Genomic DNA, 21,477 nt, shown 5'->3' on the forward strand with positions numbered 1-21,477 from the left:
TAGTTTGGTATTTTCATTTTATTTTATTTTTTATTTTGGAAAAAGCTGCTGCTGGAAAACAATAAATTTTAATGTTTTATTTCACACATGTTGATTAGAGGAATATGGATGAGTTATTATGAGGAACCAGAGGAAACAGAGAGAGGAGGACTCACACCTCCTCTGTTATGATGTGACAGCCCGCCTCCTCCTCTTCCTCCTCCTCCTTGTTTCTCTTCTCCTCCTCCTCCGTGTCTCTCCCACATCTCTCCATCACTCCGTGAGCTTCGCCTCTCCTCCTCTTCCTCGGGGTTTCCTCCTCAGACTCAGCACCATGTTCCTGACGTGAGGTCGGTCAGCCTGAGCGGTCGGTGTGTTTTCGGACCGGCTGGATGCTGTGAGCGGCGGGAAGGCAGAGCAAACCTTCATCCTCCACTGAGTGCCTTTGTTCGGAGCAGCAGCAGCAGCAGCAGCAGCAGCAGCAGCATGGATCTGTCCTTCATGGCCGCGCAGGTCGGTGGCTGATCTGAACTTTCCTTTAATTAGTCAGCTCTGATTGAATGGGTGTGGCTGGCCAGCAGGTCAGAGCGCGCGCACTTTGTCAGCCTTCCGGTTTCCTGCTTAGCTCAGACGGAGACAGTTCAGCTATTAATAACACCGATATTGGCGAGCGGCGCTATTTTTATAATATTGAGAGCAGATTCCTCTGAAACTTCACCAGGTTTCTGTTCGCTTCGGTTCTGAGGAGCAACAGCGTCTTAATACTTTCTAATGTTCCTGTTTCTTCTTTTGCGGGAGTAATTAGGCTAAATTACAGTAATTGGTGCGAAAATTACGATTCCTGCTTTGTATAATAATGCTCTTCATGTTGCATCTCGTGTGGAGGAAGATGAGGAGCTTCTGCTGCGCTGGTGTTTTCTAAACCATCATGTCGGTTTGTTTCCTCATCCTTTCCATGAAATCCCTCAGAAAGTGTCAGAGGAAAGTATTTTTTCCCAGTTGGATTCCCCTTCCCCACCTGTTGCTGCACACTGTCAATCAGCTGGCCCAAATAAAGCCCCTCCATGTTTCCTCTTTTGTTTACATGAAAAACAGATATGGATGTTCAGAAATATTTAGTTGAGAAAAACAAATTGTAATGATGCAGAAACCAGAGCAGCTTCCACCTGTCCTGTCCTTTATTATATATTATGTCATAATTTGGCAACTTTTCCTTTGTCAGAACTGCAGCTCTCAATATCAAAACTTAGAAATATATAAAGAGATAACTGGTAGAAATATTCACCAAATAATCGGTTTTCTTTGTTTTGCTACATAAATCTTTGAAAACATTATTCCAGTTTGTCTTCTGCAGGTTTTGTTTTAGCATTTAAAGTTTAATTAAAGCCACAGACTCATTCATTTAGCTCAGACACGGAGAAAAGAGATTTTACAGCTGAAATATGTCCAGATATGTAGGCAGCTACAACCACAGGCTGACTACCAGAGCAGATAGCTTCACTAATTACTCAATGAAAAATAATCTACAGTTACAACTATTACAAAATGGTTGATAATTTAATTTAATCTCTGTTTTAAAATCAAAATATCAAATGTTTCAGATATTAAACTGCTACAATTCAATATCTTGAACCTGAAATATTTTTTTTCTTTAAGGTTTGTGTGCCTCTCGTACCGACTCGTTTCTGTTTTTAAGTTTGTCTCCATTAGTGCCTGGTTTTAAGCCCCCTCCCCCCTCGTCATGCCAGCGGTTTGCTTCACTCCATACTTTCTCCATGCAGCTATTAAGGAGCTCATTGCATTATTTTTTTCTGCTCAGGGCTTTTCTGCAGGGCCAAATCTTTCCTTAAATCAAGGCCGTCTAAATGGAAATGCATCGGGGCGTGGGCTCATCCGAGAACAGAGATGTTCTGTGAGACCTGCTGGAAGGAGAGCTGGTAAATACTCTGCTTCCTGCACGGAGGACAGAGACCAACACATGAAAACTCTCAGAAACATTTTAACAAATGTAACTTTCAGTCATGTTCTCTGGTAATTCAAACAGAAACAGGTGAATCTGAAACCTGCAGGCGGCCAAAACAAGATGGAGGTATTTATTAATCATGACTGATTATTTGTTTTTAGTAAAGAATTAAAGGAAACAATCAGACTCTTCTGCAGACATAGTTGCTCTTGAATTGAAAATCAACAAGACATTGTAACTTTTTGACAGATACACAGATGAAAAGTTTTAAATAATGAAAAATAAAGACTTGCAGAGTCAGGAAGGCAGCAGGACGTGGAGCTGGTGAGAACAGAATCCAACAATCAGCAAAACAGAACCAGGAGCTTAAATACCGAACCGGTCTGACAGGAACCGATCCGCAAAAACACAAAACCAAACAGTTTAGTGACAATATCTCAGTACACTTGGAATAAGACTAAACTAACTTACAGGCAACTTTTCATCAAGAAATGGGAGCTTTTCTAAAGTCAATAACTCCTTAATACTGACAAACAAGTTCTAGTTTCACTGGGAGATTATTTCACCTACAACATGGACAAATGTTTTGGTACAAGTGAAATAATCTTCAAGGGGAACTTTGTCATTTTGAGAGAGCCAGACTTTCAGAGGATAACAGGAAGGCTGTGAGTCTCATGAAGATGGTGGGAGTTTGTCATGAAAGACCAAAAACATTTTAAATGACATCCTGTTAAACACTTCTTAACGCTCTTACAGATGAATCACAAAGAGCATCAATTCATTTCTTTCATTTTAGTCGTTAATGTTGTTTTTTAAAGGAAATGAAGGATCATAGTTCATTGACTAATTTTACACAGAAGGAATTTAAAGATGATATTAAATGACAATAGAAAAATATATTTAGCTGCAAACAGAACCACAGTCTAGCTGCTCAACAAACTGAAACATTTATTATCGCAGCACAAACAGCTGATTAAATGCTGCCTGCAGCTGCTGGCAGAGGAAGCTGTTTGGTTTTTACCTCTGGGTGAACTTCAACTCACAAATAAGAACTATTTTCCTCCCATAGATCTGTAGTTTAAAAAAAATCAGATTTACTGAAGGTCCAAACTGTTTCCATAGCTGGTCGCTGCTGCAGCTCATTAAAGATGAAACCTGAGTGGCCAAAAGCAGAAGAGTTCAGAAACAGTTCAGCTTACCTGACCTGGAGGTGACTGCCTGGTTTCTCATCGTTTAAATGTTAAAGACTCGGCTGGCTCTGCTCCTCCTCTCTGTTTTATGAGCCACTTCTGAAAAATCATTCTGATTTTATTCACAAGAGTTTTCTGACTCTGGAAGTGTGATTTACATGTTTCCCCTGAATATGACGCAGTAATCAAACCGACCTAAGCTTCATATGTCTGCAGTCTGACTACATGCAGAGGTTTCCTCTCCCTGTCTAAATCTGATGTCTTCCTTCAGTATTTCCACACATTGTTCCTGTTCTGTGATGTGAACTGTCTTTCCTGCATCATGATGCTGCCACCGCCGTGCAGTCATTCTCAGGCTTTAAGCTTCTCTCTTCTTCCTCAAAACATCCAAACATTTCACACTTAGTTTCATCAAACTGCAGGACGAGTCTTTAAAAAGATTTTTATGGATCTTTTGGAGTTCTGGCCTCTTCTGATCGCCTTTCTGCTCATTTCAGTTTAAAACTCGTTTTACTGATTAACCTTCAAACCAGCTTCATGTTTTGTTCACACATTTCAGACCTGCTCATCTCCGGACACAGAGCTGACCTGAATGGTTTGATTGTTGGACATTTCTGGTCAAACTTCAATATAATTGTTTAGATGAACAGAAGCTTCAGCTTTTCTCCTGGTATCTTTGCTGATTCCTCTGGATTTTGCCAGTTTGAAGGATTACATTAAAATTTAGCCACAGGTGCATTTTTTTCAGATTTAGTTAGAAAAGAAAAGTTTTCTATTTTATCATGAATTAAAACATATTGTTGAATTTCCCAGCAGTTTATAATTCTGGAAATTGTAATTTTGTAATAAATTTCTGTTTTGGACAGTTTTCAGCTGAATCCTCTTACTTTAGTTTTCTCCAGCCTGTTTATGATTTTTTTCTGTTCATTTCATTTTGTTTCTGTGTCTGTTCACCTGATCTTGATGCCTATTTGATTTGTTTACATCACCATGAAAAAACATTAAAAAAGGGAAAAATCAGAAGTCAGAGATGAGAAATGACTCGTTAACTGGAGGAAGTTTCCTTCCTGGCGCCTTGGAAAATTTCACAGTTTTTTTGACATTGAAATAGATAATTTCTCTGCTGTGGAGTTTTGTGCCCAGAAGTCACTGAAACTTTGATCACTATTAAAAAAGGAGTTTTTGCTTTAACTTCTTTTATAGATTTTCTTCCTGTTAGTAATAAAGAACCAGCATTTCATTGGAGAGATCATTACTGCTGTGGTTTACTCCAGCTTCCATTTAAATCTATTTGAAATGAAAATCTGTTTTTGAAAATGATCATGCAGTTAAAGTTGGGAGCATGCATCATGTGCGTCCTGCTGCAGACCAAAGCTGGCTGTTTGGCTCTTTTATCACAGAAACTTGGGGAAATGCTGTCTGTACAATATGTTTGTGTAATAGTTTTCCTTTGGCATTAATGCCTCAGTAGTTAAAATAAAAAGCCGTCATTCATCAGGCTGTAGCTGCGCCTGATGGGTGACAGTCACTGTGGATGCTCAGCTGAACCCAGTAAATTATTCTTTATCTTTCAATTAGACTTCATCCTCTGGGGATGAAGACTTTAATGTTTCTGTTCTGTCTGCTTTCTTTTGTAAAGCTGCTTGACCTCAGAGTGTTTGCTGAAGTCAGATGAATGTAGAAATGGTAGAAACAGAAACAGGAGACAAACTGTCACCGGATCTGAGTCCAGCAGAGAAGCTTCTGGATTCGGCGAAACGTGATTTTAACTTTAAATTTAATCTGAGGTTAACATTTCATCCTCCACGCATTACAGCTTCCACTCATGACCTATTTACCAAAACCGTGAAATAAATGGTTCTGTGATCCGAGAGCCTCTGACTGGATGGAGCGTCGGCATGAAGACGGGAGCTTTGTGTTTCAGACCTAGTGGAGGTTAACTCTGACGTGTTTTGGACGGGACTCGTTTCCGTCCTGGGTTCCTGCCAGACTCAGCCTGCAGGTGTTTCCTGTCCAGATCAGGCTGACTGGCAGTTCTGGACGTCTGCTTGTTTCTCACACAATAAATAAAAGTCAGACCCATGCAGAAAGATTTTTTCTCCATCAATCCGTAATTTTCTGACTCAAACAGAAATGAGAGCAGCAACATGTTGAGCTTTGTGTGGCAGTCCATCAGCATCTCATCACTTCCAGTCATGTGCAGAATCAGGACGCTCCATTACATGTTCAGATCTTTCTAAGAAAATGTTCACATAATACATATTTTTATTCATGGAAAATCGATTTAATTACAGTTAAACACCCAAACTGACCCGTATTGAACTCATTACATAAATGACCAGAAACATCAGTTTCTGGTCATTTCATTTTACCTTTTCACCGTAAAATGAAAAGGTTCCTTTGGATCCATGTCTTGGTCCAGTTGGGTCTTGGTGGATTTACTGCCGTGTTTCGGATCATCGTCCTGTTACAGGATCCAGTTCCGGTTCTGATTTTATTTTTACAGATAGTCTCATATTTTCCTCACCTTCTCTCTGATTTACAGCAGATGGTGAGGTTCTGCAGACCCAACCATGACACTTCCACTTCCATGCTTCAATGCATGTGTGTGGTCAGGGCCAGATGTGTCCTCTGTCCTGGAGTCCAAATAATCCAAATAACTCAGGGTTAGGCTGTTTTTCCTCCTGATGGTCCGGATGATGTGGTTCTACTGGAACCAGAACTCCATCATCTGCTCCACCTCCAGCTGCTGTGGCTCTGAGTCAAACCAACCTGTTCCCCTCCTGGCCTGTGGGGGCGCTGCACCAAGAACCACTGAAGGAAACGACACAAAAACCTCTGAAGACGCTGAGAGCAACTTCCTTCTTCACCAGATGGAAACAAGATGGAGGCGTCAGATTTTAGTGTTGGAGGATTTCTCTTTAGTCTTTGGCTAAAGACCAGGAGCCATTTCTGCTGCTAGTGCTAGGCTAACATGTTAGCTTTGGTTGTATTTACCCAGAATGCCCTGTGCTGTAGTCCACTTCCTGTTTTTGGAGGGTCTTCGGTCCGCTTGGAGTTCATATTCAAACTGAACCAGAGTTCACTTCAGCCGAACCCAGACCGAGGCTTGGAGGACCAGAGTTTGGTTCTTTGGTCGGTTCCGTCTCCCCACCTCCCCAAACAAACTGGACTTTGTAGACAAACGGACTGGAGTCGGATTAATCCTTAGATCAATGTGAGCTGCAGTCACTGTCAGGATTGAGCGTTTCTTCTGGGGTTAAGGAAGGCAGACAAGAATAAATGGAGGATTATGGAGGTGATGCTTGTCGCCATCTGAACTTCCAGCTAACTCTGGGAACCCCTGATGGGGAACTGGCAAGACCACTTTGTGTTTTTTACTTTGGTGCCAAGTTTCATCTTGAAAAGGAAAGTCCTTGAGGGCCGGTGCCAGCTGAGTACATGATTAAAGGTAGTGAGACACGGAGACAGGCTGCAGGCTCAATAAGAAGATTTGTTTGTGCACCACTGCCGCCTCGTATGAAGGCAGAATACAGAAAAGCGAGTTCAGTAGTTCACAAATGAGATTATTTTCTCGCTAAGCAGTCTTTCTGAAAGATCAGCCGGGCTAAAGCCTAAATCATGACCACCTTTGTTCTCGGCTGCAGAAAAATATTGAATTACATAATCACGTTATCTTCTCACAATGTGTTTATGCCTCGACTGACCCTTTTAAAGACCTCCTGGTCCCGGTAATTGGAGGTTATTTGAAGAGAGCAATAATGGAACTGCAGCCTTTTCATCTTTAGGAGTTCATTTCCCCTCAGGCCAGCGTTCGCTGCAAACATCTTTTTGTGAAAGCTGTTGTCTTGACAAACTCAACATTCGCCCTGATTTTCAAGTCTTCTTCCTCTTTTATGACCCTGAAGAGCTGCAGGCTGAGAAAACATGTGTGCCAAAGGAGAGCGAGATTGTGATTGAAAAGGCAGAGAACAGCCCTGAGAACGACCGAAGAGGAAAACATGCAGCCATTGTTGTTGTGAAGCTTCACTTCACTGTTTGGTTACCAACTGGATCCCAGTTCTGAATCCGTCTGGGTATAAATGAGTCGGTTTCCTCTGAAAATAACCGGCTCCTGAATGTCGCAGCACGTTTTCCGTCTGCGTGTTGATCCGTGCCTCAGAGCCGCTCTGCCTCCAGGACAGGGTCCCTGTTTCACACCATTAATGGAACGTCCAGTTCACCATCGCTCTGTTGCTTCATTTTTTAACTTCTAACACTTCACCATGTACGGTTCAGAGGTCATGGACGTCCAGCTTGACCTTCACAGCCTGAAGTCATCTCATGTTGCCGTCCTTCATAATTCTTGAATTTGATTGTTGAGCCGTAGCGTTGAGCAGCCTGAGGGAACCTCTATGGGCCGGACATGCAAACAGACCGGTCNTGCCGTCCTTCATAATTCTTGAATTTGATTGTTGAGCCGTAGCGTTGAGCAGCCTGAGGGAACCTCTATGGGCCGGACATGCAAACAGACCGGTCAGAACTGGATTCAAACCCGTCTGAACTGGATTCAAACCGGTCTGAACTGGGTTCAAACTGGTCTGGACTGGATTCAAACCGGTCTGAACTGGATTCAAACCGGTCTGAACTGGATTCAAACCCGTCTGAACTGGATTCAAACCCGTCTGAACTGGATTCAAACGGTCTGAATTGGATTCAAACCCGTCTGAACTGGATTCAAACAGGTCTGAATTGGATTCAAACCCGTCTGAACTGGATTCAAACCCGTCTGAACTGGATTCAAACGGTCTGAATTGGATTCAAACCCGTCTGAATTGGATTCAAACCGGTCTGAATTGGATTCAAACCCGTCTGAACTGGATTCAGACCCGTCTGAACTGGATTCAAACCGGTCTGAACTGGATTCAAACCGGTCTGAACTGGATTCAAACCGGTCTGAACTGGATTCAAACCCGTCTGAACTGGATTCAGATCCGTCTGGACTGGATTCAAACGGTCTGAATTGGATTCAAACCCGTCTGAAATGGATTCAAACCCGTCTGAACTGGATTCAAACGGTCTGAATTGGATTCAAACCCGTCTGAACTGGATTCAAACGGTCTGAATTGGATTCAAACCCGTCTGAACTGGATTCAAACCCGTCTGAACTGGATTCAAATGGTCTGAATTGGATTCAAACCCGTCTGAATTGGATTCAAACCGGTCTGAATTGGATTCAAACCCGTCTGAACTGGATTCAGACCTGTCTGAACTGGATTCAAACCGGTCTGAACTGGATTCAAACCGGTCTGAACTGGATTCAAACCGGTCTGAACTGGATTCAGACCCGTCTGAACTGGATTCAAACCCGTCTGAACTGGATTCAGACCCGTCTGAACTGGATTCAAACCGGTCTGAACTGGATTCAAACCCATCTGAACTGGATTCAGACCCAGCTGCAGCACCATCTGCAGCTGATGCTGAAGCCTTCAGGCTAGTGCCACTAAACGTTTTTTAAAAGGCAGATTTTTCATAATTCATTTTATTTGTTGTTTGTTTATTTATTTTGGATACTTCAAACGTCTTCCAGTCCTAGTGTTAAATGTTTGTTAGAAATTAAAGTTTATGGAAGGTTGTAGAGATTGTACTTGTATTATTATGCCATTATATTACTTGAAAATGATACAATATTATCATTTATCTCAATAACTTTTGAATTGATTTATTGTCAAAACTTTGAAACACAGTTTGTGAAAAACTTAAATTGAAAACTTCTCTGGATTTTCTCCTGCAGTCAATGGAAATCTGCCAGGATTTCTCTCGGTTCATTTTGTCTCTGATTCAGGATAACTGATCAGCAGCAGCAGAGTCCAGGGACCGGAACGGACTGGACCGGACCGGGACAGACGCTGCAGAAACCCTCACGGTTTCTCTGTTCTGTGAATTTCGCAGTCAGATTTATCTGCCAATCTTTTGCACCTCAGTGACTTCGTGTTGCACAAAGTCCTGCGATGATTGAAACGGAGAGCAGAGGAGGAAAGTATGAAGCAGTAACATCTGCTGCAGTTCCCTGTTACACTGACATTAATATTCTGAATTATGCATAATGATGTGTGTAATATATTACCGACTCATTGAGAGATGATTTTCAGATTTTCTGAAGCTGTTAGTGATCAGATCAGATGTTAGAGAAGCAGAAGGTTTAACCTGTCAGGCTGCAGGTCGTTGATCTTCATCGTATTTCCTGTGGTTTCCTGACATCCTCCATGTCGGCAGATCCAGGCTGTTGTTAGACTCTTCCTCTGCTTTCAACATTTCTACGACCTGCAAACAAGATGACAGAAATCATTTGTTGTAGATCATAAATGCTGTCCATTTTCTATAGCTTTTTTTTAATCACAGTGTAACTTCTGTCTTTTGACTGATTCCTGGAGAAAATCCTGCTCTTAGAGTCTCAGTGTGACGCTGGGTTTGATCAGGACGGTTCCCCAAAGCAGGTCGGACAGACGCTGTCCCTCTGATTCCACTTATTTATTACTGGACTTTGTTTTCAGGAAGCTGAGGCTGTGCAGCACTGCACTGCAAAAACACAAAATCTTACCATGTATTGTCTGGTTTCTAGTGTGAATATGCCAAAGGCTAAAGAGAAATCCTCCAACCGCTAAAATCCTCCATCTTGTTTCCATCTGGTGAAGAAGGAAGTTGCTCTCAGTGTCTTCAGAGGTTTTTGTGTCGTTTCCTTCAGTGGTTCTTGGTGCAGCGCCCCCACAGGCCAGGAGGGGAACAGGTTGGTGTGACTCAGAACCACAGCAGCTGGAGGTGGAGCAGATGTTCTGGTTCCAGCAGAACCGGGTCGACTGGACCATCAGGAGGAAAACTCTCTAATGAAACTGTGAGGTTTTTACAGAACAACTGAGCTACTGCATTTCTGCTCAGATTAAATTACACAGGATTTTATTCAGGGGTATCAGGGTAAAGCGAGGTCAACACAAATGCATGCCACACTTTTAAGATTTTGTGAAACCTTAAAACTATTCCTATTTTTGCACGACATCATGAAGCAGTCTGTCTCATCCATCACTATAGTAACAGCTGATTTTGTGACATTTTGCTGTATTACAGTCTCACAGTAAATTTCTGCCACATTCACCTGAAAAAGCTTTGAAATATTAGATCTTCCTGCTGGACTGATCCCAGCTGTCACTGAGAGAAACGCAGGAGCAGCAGACCCCCCACTCTTCAGGGCCGCTCTCTCCTCTTTCTACATTTCTGCTTCTTTCCACCATCAGATTTATAGAAGCTGTTATTTTTCCAACAGGCTGCAGCTTTTTATATTGAACTCAAGACAAATCAGAATGTTCCTCTCATTTCAGGCGCATGCAGCTTTAATGCCCATCTGATGAATCAGGCACTTACTGTTGAGTCAGTTACATTACGTATGGAAATCATTGGGCATGCTGCTGTTATGCATGAGTGCAAGAGAAGTACCGCAGCTTTGATTTCCTTTTTCTACGTCTTTAATTTTTTACGATGGCACTCGGAGCTGTGAATCAGTTCATAAGTTGGATTTCAGACTCCTGCTTGCAGACGTTATTACAGGTCGAACCGCTGATGTTGCTCTGAGCCTCCCTGAGTAAAGCTTCTCTATAGAAGATTTTAAAACCTTTTTAATTGTCTGATTGTTTCTGTCGTTGCAGACAGACCCTGTGATGGGATTATGTGTTATCAAACATGATGTTATGATGCTGGCTGCATATTTCAGGGCCCTGTTGTAAACATTGCGTAACCCCTGCAGCATTTGTTGCTGGAATCTGTTTAACCAGCCAGGTAATGCAAACATATTCATACTCCATTCTAATTTTGAGACAATTTCTCTTCATTAGATTTGAGTTCTGTTTGGCTGGAGCAGAAAAAGCTTCTGGAATAAAAACTGCTTGCTGTAATAAGCATCCATCTCCGAGCCTGACAGGCTCACCCATCCATTTATTCATAACACAGACTGATGGACAGAAGGCTGGGGTAATAAACATGAGCCTCGTGTTTTCCTTCTGAATAATCTGTGCACAGATTGGCTGTTTTTGCATTTTGTCACATTTTCTATAAGCGGCTGTTGGTCCAAACGGTGGCTAACGCTAACACACGGTGATGTCAGCGTCCATCCAGAGGGACGGGCTGCTGGAGCCACTGGACGCTTCCTGAGATCTGAGATCTAACTGGGCCAACATGACACATGTGTGACAAACTCATGACAGCGACCCGACCGGCCTCGTCCTGCATTGAAACACGCACAGCCTGAGCCCGACCTGCAGCGCAGCTTTACGGGGAGCTCTGGAGCGGCCGGCCCACTGACTCATCCTCACAGCTGCTGACCAGCTGGAGTCGGTTAAGAAGTTCTGGATGGCTTTCAGAGCGTCCACACCTCCTGAACCTTTGCATGTTTTTTCACAGTGAAACTCCAGACATCCATCTGAAATGTAGTTGAGCCTCCAGCGCCACATTTTGACTTAAAAAAACGTCTAAATAATCAGAGTCCAGCCAACTCTGGAGGAGCAGCAGGTCACAGAGGAGGAGGGCATCAGATCAGGCCCGAAAAAGTTTGAACTTCCTTCCTGATTCTAATATTTGCAAAATCGTCAGACAGATTCTGTAAGTCTGCCGGAAGATTTAACATTCTGCAGCGAAATGCAAAAGAGTTTCACTGCAGCATTTAGATGTTTATATGAATCAGTTTAGCTGCCTCACACCTGGTCACGTTTTGTGTTAATCTGTTACACGTCACCATGGTGACATCCAGAGAAAACTTTAAAATGTTACGTTACATTTTTTAATATGGAGTGTCCTTATTAAGCTTTGGCTCAGCAGCAGAAGCATAAATAACTCGGCTGTTTGGATGATTATGATAAAGTCGATCTCTGATTGAAGTTTGATTATGGAGGGAAATTAAAAGTGTGAGAGGAATTATGTTGCAGTTTGTCTTCAGTTCCTGATCTGCCAGTTTCCTGTTTCTCCTCCTCGTTCTCCCAACAAGTTTGTTGTTGATAGATCACAACCTGTGGTTGGAAAGTTTCAGGTTTTATGCTTCTGCTCCTGGTTTTTTATGGAGAACTGGTGAGAAAAAGTGGTTCAAATAAGGACAAAAAAATACTTTTCCACAGACCCGTATTTCCATCCACCGTATGCAGGCTTGGTTTCACAGCAGCTTCCTGTCGGGTATAAATTGAATCCATGTTCATCCTCTCAGTTTCTGTTTCCCCTGATCTCGTCGTTTTTCTGTCCAACGGCTGCTGGCTGCCACCGGAGCTCTCCTGATTAATTATCTCCCCTGGTAAATGAGAGGAGTCCTGCAGGCGCGTCTCACTTTCATTTGCTTACACTAATCCTGGGGCTTTTCAATTACAGCTGCTACAGTTTCTCCTTCATTCCACAGGGAAGCGTTTAGGAGGCAGGGCATGAATCAATATGATGAGAAAATCAATGAGGTTCATTATCAACATGTCATGAATAAATGCAGGAATCTTTGATGGCTGTTTCTGTGTTAATATCTATACTGGACCTAATTAATGAATCAGAAATGCAGCTCTTCTTAATGCGAGGAGTAAATATTGTATAAATATCAGATTTATTTGCTGCTGACCCTGTTTAGGGTTTTCTATTGTAAGAAAACTAAACAATAATAATAATAAAACAAACATTCAAAGATATCTCAACTATTTGGTAACAAAAAACCCCAATAACAAACATTACTTTTTACTGTAGTGCAATCATAAAGATCAAAGATTGTTTTATTATTTTCATCTTTCCATGCATCTGATTAATCAGAAAAATGTGACTTTTGTAAATAAAATACATTTTGTTGAATTGTATTTCAGATTCTGGTCCATTTGATAAAAAAAGACAGGAAAAGGTTCACTGATATTTTCCCAGATTGAAGTTTGTGCTCATTAGATAAAATCCTTATGGAGGCCTTTTGCAGGCAGTCATGAGTTCATGTTGTGTAAATATGCAATGACTGACTTTGCAAGTTGCTGTGGTGGTTGAAAATTATAATTAGGAATGTAAATATTAATATAACCACAGGAGGAAACCTGATGCTGAGGAAGGCAGTAATTAATGGGACATGATATTAAGAGAAGAGAAGAAGATGAATGAAAATCAAACTCAGTTTTGGAACCAAACCGAGCCTGAGCTCCAGGTCAGGAACCGATGCTGAACGCATCAGTTTACTGGAGTTAAACTGAACGTAAAGTAAAACCTTTAAGCTGAACACTGCCTGGAGAACCAGAGCAGCATCGAGGCTCGGCTGCTGGTTCTGCTGGTTCTGCTGGTTCTGCTGGTTCTGCTGGTTCTGCTGGTTCTGCTTTCAAGCTGTTCTGCTGCTTTTCGTGTTACATTTTTGGAACAAACTCTTTAAATCTTTATGATCATTCTTAGAAGCAGAAATTCAGGTCAGCTTTGCTGCATAATCCAAATCCTCACCCGAGTGTGGGACAGAGGGAAGGAGTGAGCAGCCTGCTGGATTAGCTCAAGGTTGAACAAAGACAATCACAAACCGGACCAGGAGGATGAAACAAACATGGACCGGCAGAACCACCAGGCTGAATGAAGCCGCCACGCTTCGACCCGAACATGGAGCCCACAGAGCGGTCCATCATCTGGTCTCTGGACGGAGACCAGAACAAGGAGCGGGTTGTGTGTGTGTGTGTGTGTGTGTGTGTGTGTGTGTGTGTGTGTGTGTGTGTGTGTGTGTGAACCGTTTAGTAGCTTTCTGAATCAGAAATCAAACTTTAATATTCTCCATGATTAATTGAAACAATAGAATATATTTTTAGCCAAATGATCAACCTCCACATGTTAAGATGACATTCTGCATTTTTTAAGACCACCTTCCCATCGTCCTCCTCTCCGCTCTGACCATGAGTCACAATAATGAGACAGGAAGTAATTTCAGGTCCAGGTTCAGTCCAGAGAGAAACATGAACCGGAGTTATTGCTCATTCGTGTTATTAGAGAAGTATAATAAGTTTTTCTCCGTCACACCAAACTTCTGTTGCTCTGACAGATTGATGGAGGCGTCAGGAGAAAATCACTCAGGCTACTCCTGTACTATTGAGTTATAAGATTTATTTAAAAATGCTGCTGGCCGCTGAGACTGGAGGAAAATCAATGGCAGCAGAGCCGTAAATCTGCCTGGTAACCAGAAGCCTCAACACCTCAGAGATGGAGAACGACTGAGAGAAAAGATTTACGACCCGAGGAGTTCAGCCTTCAACATCTGCTCACCGAAAGGCCAGCTCTGTTGTTTCTGCAGCGCTTTCCTCATTATCTCTGTTTTAATGGTTTAGATTTTGTTTTTCTGCATTGCTGGTTTGTGACGTCACATCCTGTCGGCTGAAGCCAGTAGATGAAGCTTTATGGTTTGGATCATGAACTTTTCATCACTGCCTCTGCATCACAACAGAAAATTTTGCTGACGTTCAGGCAGACATTTGGGAATCTGTTGTAAACATCCAGCTGCTCTGCTGGAGAGAAAAGTGAAGCTGAGGAGCTAAATCTCATTACCGTCGTCATCCGGAGCCGGACGTGTTCAGAGTGAAGCTACGCAGGGTTCTGCTCTCTGTGGCCACATTACTGCGTCAGCCAATCAGCAGAGAGCACACTGCTAACAGCTAGCGCCGCTAAAGCTAATCACCCTCCACTGCTTCACTGTAGGGTCAAAGAACCCAACAGAACCACTGGAGCGCTGAGACATCCGCATTTTCTGTTTGCCTCATGTCATAAAAACATTTAATCCAATTAAAACTGCATAAATATTATCTACATCTGATCAGAGCTGGATGCATTTAAATTTATTTTTTTAGTGACTTTTAGGACTATTTTTTACTTTAACTTGGGTAAAAATATGCTGAAGTGTTTTCTATTCGTACTGAGTTTAGGTTTTGGATCCTCTGCATCTAGTGCAGAACGCAGCAGGCTGTCTTTCCTTTTCTTCCACTTGTTGCCTCGGCAACATCTGCATACAGGAAACGTTTCCCACCAGGATTTCCTCTAAATGTTCTCCAGTAAATTCATTTTCACACAGTCTGGTCTCCAGAAATATCAAAGCTGAACAATCAAATATTTATTTAGGTTTTTGGTTTGTTCTCATCTCCGTTTTATTCAGAGCACTTCCTCTGCAGACGGCTCACTCTGTGGACAACCAGTTACTAATAAATTAAACATAAATATGAAGAATGGAGACACGGCTGAAAGCGTCAGCTGTCTGACGGGGTAGGAGGCAGTCATGACCCCCAGGAGAGGCTGGTTGTTTCCGCTCTGCTCATCGTCTCTGAGCAGATTGAAATGTAACCATCAGATCGGCTCCGTCCATCAGGCAGATTGATTCATGCTGCAGTGAATGAAGCAGTTTGAAGATCAGCTGCAGCCTGAGAGCCTGGAGGCTGTGAAGTTTAAATGAGTGAGTTCTGAACCCACTGATTGATTTTTACATTGATGTCTTGATTGAAGAAGATTAACATCTTGAGCGCCTCAGAAACGTTTTGATTTCGTTGCTGTATTTTCAGTTTCACATCTTTGTGCTGCTGATCCCTGCTGACCTTGAACGTTGCGTGTCTGTGTGTGTCAGAAGCAGAAATGCTGTGGCATGGTGAACTAATCAGCACTTCCAGAGCCTCAGTGAGGAGCGGAGCTTCTTGCCTGTCTGCCTCCATCAGGCTCATGAGAGCAGCAGGCGCTCCCGGTGTGTCATGTCTCTATTCGCCACCAGAAGGCGCCACAGTGAGAGCAGCACGTCGGCGGTGGAACCAGCGAGTCAGAAGCTCTTCCTGTGTGTCAGAATCCCTCTGAGCGGTTTTAGGATTGGTTAGGATGAGTGGGCCGGCTCCGCTCAGTGGCACCAAACCTCAGATTGTTCCTATCAATCATTTCACTGAATAAAACTCACATGCATCATCATTTTAAATGACAAAATACATATTATTATTTCTAACTTTGGCTGCATCAACCTCTTTTCCTTAAGGAAAACCACACGTTTTCCTTCCACTCAACTTTCCATCAGTGGAACCCAGCACTCAGCGAACAGCCAGCTTGGTTTATCGGTCCGTGTCTCTGCTGGTTTCTCTTTGTCTGTAACATAACATCTGAATATTTTGTAATAATAAAACTTTCTTAAAATCCAAACTTTTCTGGTTTCATCAGCTTTAATTAAAACACCTAAAAATAAAAGGTTAATTTTTTAAACTTTTACAGCAAATTGAAATAGTTCAGGGTTTGTTAGAGATTAAATTATATTTTTACTCACCAATATCTGTTTTCTGGGATAAATTAAATGTATTAAGCTCATTTTCTTTAAAGGCCTGTTTATATTTAGTATATAAATATTATATACTATATTATATAGAAATAAATATGGTATAGATTATTTTTCTAAACAATCCAAAGCAGCTTTTTGGGTGATAAATTAAATCATTAAAAGGTAAACCTGAACGACACAGAAAGATGAAAACTTGTTTTTTTAAAACGTGTTTTCTTCCAACATGTTTTCTTCATCTCACCTGGATGTCTGGTTTCAGCCGGTTTGGCTCAGTTTTCCATAAATCATCTCTGATCTGTTGCCTTCTGACGCAACAGGAAATATGATTTATCCCTCTGTCGTTTCTTTACCTGGATAAATAAAAACAAGAAGCTGTTGAGCTTTTCCTGCTGGCTGCATGATAGACGTCTGTTTATAGTGACACATAAATGAGAAAATAATTCAGACTGCTAAAGACGAGATAGGAAGAAATCTCCAGGAGGAGCTCAAAGTTTAAGTAATGAACATCAGAACCTGGTTCTGCTCTGCTGCTTCTGAGTGAAAATCTCAGAGGAAACATTTTTCATTTCTTTCTTCATCAGAAGTTTTACATCCTGCTTGGCTGAAATCATTTTCTGTTTTCCTTTCACACTCCGGCGCTCGCATCACAAACAGCATTTTGATTAATTAAAGTGTGAGCGACCGTCCATGGCTGGAGAAATCAGGCCGTTCCACAGTGAAAACGGTTATTTAGAAGAGACATGACACAGTTTGGTCACGTAAAACACAGAGAGGTGTTCTACCAAAGAAAAGGTTTGGTAAACCTCTAACTTATTATTAATGCTAGAAGCGTTAAGTGAGCGCAGCTGGAGACAAACGTCATCCGGTTGGCAGCTGCTGGTTGGTTCCTCCTCCTGCATCCCTGCACTCAGTGGCAGATCGTCTATCAGATCTGGATGTTTGCTGATCTAAGAGCCATAAACACAGTGATGGTCAGACCAAACAGGCTGACCTGGCTGGAGGTGTTCCTGCTCTCCAAAGCTTCACGCTCCTGGTTTCTGTCTGTCCTGCAGGTGAAACAATCCCCAGTAATCCATCTCTGCTGAGTAAACAGCTACTTCCTGTTACTTCCTGATAAAAGTCTGCTTAACCTTCTGTGGTTTTCATTTTGGGTTCAGAATGAACTATCAGTATCACACAAACTGTCTGTGCCAATTTTCTGCTAAGGCGGGAAACTGAGTGTCCATTTCATGGCAATGCTAAAAGATCATCTTCAATAAAAGCCATGTGGAAAAATTGAACTTATTTGATATATTTTATTGGTTCTGCTGTTTCTTTTTGCCTAAAATCTAACCGATTTGAATCTTTCTGTGGTTCCAGATCCCAGTCATGACTGGGGCCTTCATGGACTCCTCACCCAATGACGACTACAGCGGCGAGCATTCGCTCTTCAACTCTTCAGCCAGTGTCAACGCGGCGGCCTCGGCCGCCTCGGTGCACGGCCAGCCAGACGAGCAGCAGTCCATGTCCAGCGACGCCATCTGGCTGTGGATCGCCATCATTGCGACTATAGGGAACATAGTGGTGGTGGGCGTGGTCTACGCCTGCACCTTCTGATAGACATCCAGATGGTTTATGTGTGGAAACAGAACCGAGGTTCTGCAGAACCAACATCCTCCATGTCTGAACTGACCTTCCTCTGATTCTCACCTGGTTCTGTTATCTGTTTAGATCAAAGGTCTGATCCGTGACAGTGATGTGTTGACTTCGTTGAACAGGAAGGCTGGTTTTCTCAATGCGTCTCTTTAACTGAAGATGTTTATGTTTATATAAGATGGTTATTAACTTTATGTTTCTTTGTTCTGCAATTTGTTTTACTTAAATATCTTTTTGTGTGTTTTCCCCTGAACAGCAGCTTTCTAGTTACTGGAAAAAGATTAAATTGGGTCCAAATTCTGATTAAATCTTAAGCATCCATGAAACAACCAGAACGGGTCTGGAGTCATCCAGGTGTTTCTGACATGGACACTGAATGAGCTTCCTCTGTCGGGGTGAAGCCCGGCGCTGAGCTGCTGCTCCACATTTCACAACGTAAAGCTGTTCTCCTCCTGACGGGCCGGTCGCCCCGGTTCTGTAGGAACCAAAACTCCAGCATCTGCTCCAGCTGCTGTGGTTCTGTTTGGTGTTCACATATGAATTTGAACCGAACCAGAGTTCACTTCAATCAAACCAGACCGAGGTTTGGAGGACCAGAGGTCAGAGGTCGAATAGTGTTCATACCTCTCCAACCGGACCAGACTTTCTACATGAATGGACTGGAGTCAGGCTAAAGCGGACGGAACTGGGCTGGAGGGAATCCGGGCTTAGAGGTGGAGAACTCCAGCTGATCCAGAAGGTTCTGGATCAGCTGGATGTTAGCAGGATGTTAGCAGGAACTGGATGCACTGGATGTTAGCAGGAACTGGATCCACTGGATGTTAGCAGGACTGGATCCACTGGATGTTAGCAGGACTGGATCCACTGGATGTTAGCAGGACTGGATCCCCTGGATGTTAGCAGGACTGGAGCAGCACGAAGGCAGCCAGATGACTTCTGACACATCTGACCGAGAGGAGAGAAAAATAACAACCTAAAATCCAAAATGTTTCTCCACTGCCAGCTGAGTTACTGAAGCATCGGTCACTTTACAATCATCACCATTCATAAATAAACGCCTACAGAATATTTAACTATGTTTTAGTGAGGTTTAGTTAAGATTTGCAGTTTCAGGCGATAAATAATTAGAAGCACAAATAAAACTAAAATCTTTGAAACTAGTTTTTACTAAATGATGTTAGAAATGTGTTGACCTGAAGAGACTTCCAGAAGTAACAAGGGAAATGAATTAGAGCGAATCTGACGTAAAAGTGACGTAAAACCAGATGTTTAAGGAAAACCTTTCTCCATGTCAGGATTCGGTTCTGATTAAATGTGTTTTTGAGATTCAGCTCTGACTTCACTGGAGCCTGACGGAGTAAAACTGGGTCTGAGCAGCAAAGTCTGTTCAGACACACCGGTCAGCAAAATGTGTGGAGGATCATCCATACCAATGTCAAACCCCATTCATCACAAAACTTATATTTGGAACACAAAACGTTTTATTCAGCAGAGAAACGCAGTAAAACTCTGCAGCTCCTTCAGGTTTCCGGCTCTACTGCTGCAGCTGCAGGAGGCCAAGCATGAAGCTTCTGTTGAAACAATTATTATTATTTAGAAGAAAAAGATTCAGAAAGTGAAGAGCACCACATGTGGTCCAGAAATGCAATAATCAGAAACATCTCTGACCCGTCATATGAAGCAGCAGTGAGTCCCAACGTCTCTTTGTCCAACTCAAACGCGTCAACCAGAAACTCCAGCATTAATCTGCAGGCAGAGACAATCTCTGCTTCTCCCAGAGGAAATGAATCATCTGGTGAACATCAGAGCTGTGAGGTTTGAATCTGTGTTTCCTGAAGTCTGTACTTAGCTTAAAGCAGAAGCTGCCGGGTCCGATGGCAGGAGAAGTTTTCTGCTTATCGTCTCACATCATCTGGAAAAAGCTGTTTGACTAACATCTCCATCATATAGAGATAGAAACTCATTGTGGAAACACTGTACATGTTCAAATATTCATTTACAGGAAACGTCATTGATTACTCTGTTATCTCATGTAAAGACAGTTTATATAAATGTGTCTATAATAATGTGTTAAATATGTGAGTACTTTTAAATGTTTAAAGAAGGACTTTTAAATCTGGTTATTTTTATTAAATAGTTGTGGTAGGAATATTTAGACTGTAAACCACAAACATGAAGCTCTTTTTGTAAAGACGTAAAGCTACTAATAAAGTTTCTGTATTAATGTAAACAGGATTTCCTTTTGATTAAATTAAGGTTTTATCGTTGGTCAGCAGATGAACAGAGTCAGAATCTCTGGCAGGTTTGACCCGGTGCTGCTCAGACGACCTTGACCTGAAGGTCAAACGGTTCATCCTGACAGATGAACCCATCCTGCTGGGGAAAGAGACGCTTCTCCTCTTTTATGCTCCGGTTCTGTTGGCTGTTGTGGAACAAACGAGAAGGCAGCTGCAGTTTACAGCAAAACTAGAGAACAAATGATATTATGCAACACTCTGGATGGATGTCTGAAGGCCTGAAGTTGGAGCGCTAAGGAATCTTTGTGTGTAAGTTGATATTAGTCTGATGAATTCAGGATGCAGAAGCAGCTGAAGCGATCTTTTTCTTACCGATAACCAACAATCAGACGTTTGGAGACAATTTTCTTTTGAAAAAAACTTTGATTTTCTAGCCTTCCAGTTTGTCACCAACTGTTTAAATTAATCACATTATAGAGCAGTCGCTGTTGCTAGTAATATTTTCAAACAGACAAAATCATTAAGCAGTTTAGCCATTAGCATGGTTAGCGCAGCGGTCTTGATGTGAGTAAAATACCTTGTTGTTTGTTTAGCCTTCCTGTTATCTGCTCTCTCTCAGCCATGGACATGTTTTACAATTTAAATACTTTCTTTGACTTGATTCTAAACTCTAAAATATCCTGTGTTGCCTTCACTGACTGGATAAATATATGATTTTTCAGTTTCACCACTTGGTGCTGATTCCAGCTGAAAACTGGCTGGTAGTCTCTCCACTGTTGGCTGTTTGTTGGATCTGAGGCTGAAGCTCCGTTTGTTCCTCGCTGTGCCTCCTCACCCTCCTCTTCCTCACTGCTCCTTTGGTTCCTGTTTTGATCTGTCCGTTGGGTGGACATCTGTAATCTGCACACATTTCTGTTTGTTCATTAATATTCAGTTTATTTAGGGCTAAAAATAAAGGGGATAAAAATGAGACACCACTTTTTGTTTTCTGATTGTAAAATGACTAAACTTTTCCAACCTCTCCTTCATCCGTTCCCACCTGGAGCTGGTGACCTGCAGGTTTACGGTTGTTTTAACCAGCTGCCCTGGAGCCGGTGACCTGCAGGTTTACGGTTGTTTTAACCAGCTGCCCTGGAGCCGGTGACCTGCAGGTTTACGGTTGTTTTAACCAGCTGTCCTGGAGCC

At 42.3% G+C, this 21,477-nt stretch overlaps 1 protein-coding gene and 2 long non-coding RNA genes across 4 annotated transcripts in view; 2 read left to right on the forward strand and 1 right to left on the reverse strand.

Moving 5' to 3' along the window:
* LOC103156768 (uncharacterized protein C14orf132) lies at positions 1–19,170 on the forward strand. The gene is made up of 2 exons (XM_016664603.1): positions 1–492; positions 17,780–19,170. The coding sequence occupies exons 1-2, from the start codon at positions 466–468 to the stop codon at positions 18,014–18,016; spliced, it is 264 nt and encodes an 87-aa protein (XP_016520089.1). The 5' UTR covers positions 1–465; the 3' UTR covers positions 18,017–19,170.
* On the forward strand, positions 15,030–16,077 carry LOC103156759 (uncharacterized). Its single transcript, XR_478178.2, has 2 exons — positions 15,030–15,565; positions 15,734–16,077. It is a non-coding gene; the product is annotated as an uncharacterized LOC103156759 (long non-coding RNA).
* Positions 18,302–21,477, reverse strand: part of LOC107834004 (uncharacterized) — a 20,367-nt gene continuing 17,191 nt past the window's right edge. The window contains exons 3-4 of one of the 2 annotated variants that reach the window (XR_001659779.1): positions 21,332–21,469; positions 18,302–21,237 (exon numbers count right to left, since the gene is read on the reverse strand). This is a non-coding gene — a long non-coding RNA (uncharacterized LOC107834004). The remainder of the gene's footprint in view (positions 21,238–21,331; positions 21,470–21,477) is intronic. The other variant, XR_001659780.1, reaches the window with a different exon arrangement.

The sequence above is a fragment of the Poecilia formosa genome, unplaced genomic scaffold (assembly GCF_000485575.1).
Source record: "Poecilia formosa unplaced genomic scaffold, Poecilia_formosa-5.1.2 Scaffold498, whole genome shotgun sequence".
Lineage (NCBI taxonomy): Eukaryota > Metazoa > Chordata > Actinopteri > Cyprinodontiformes > Poeciliidae > Poecilia > Poecilia formosa.

Coding starts and splice junctions, on each gene's coding strand:
- LOC103156768 (XM_016664603.1), top strand. CDS start 466: ATGGATCTGTCCTTCATGGCCGCGCAG. Junction 493..17,779: donor TGTCCTTCATGGCCGCGCAG/GTCGGTGGCTGA, acceptor CTGTGGTTCCAG/ATCCCAGTCATGACTGGGGC.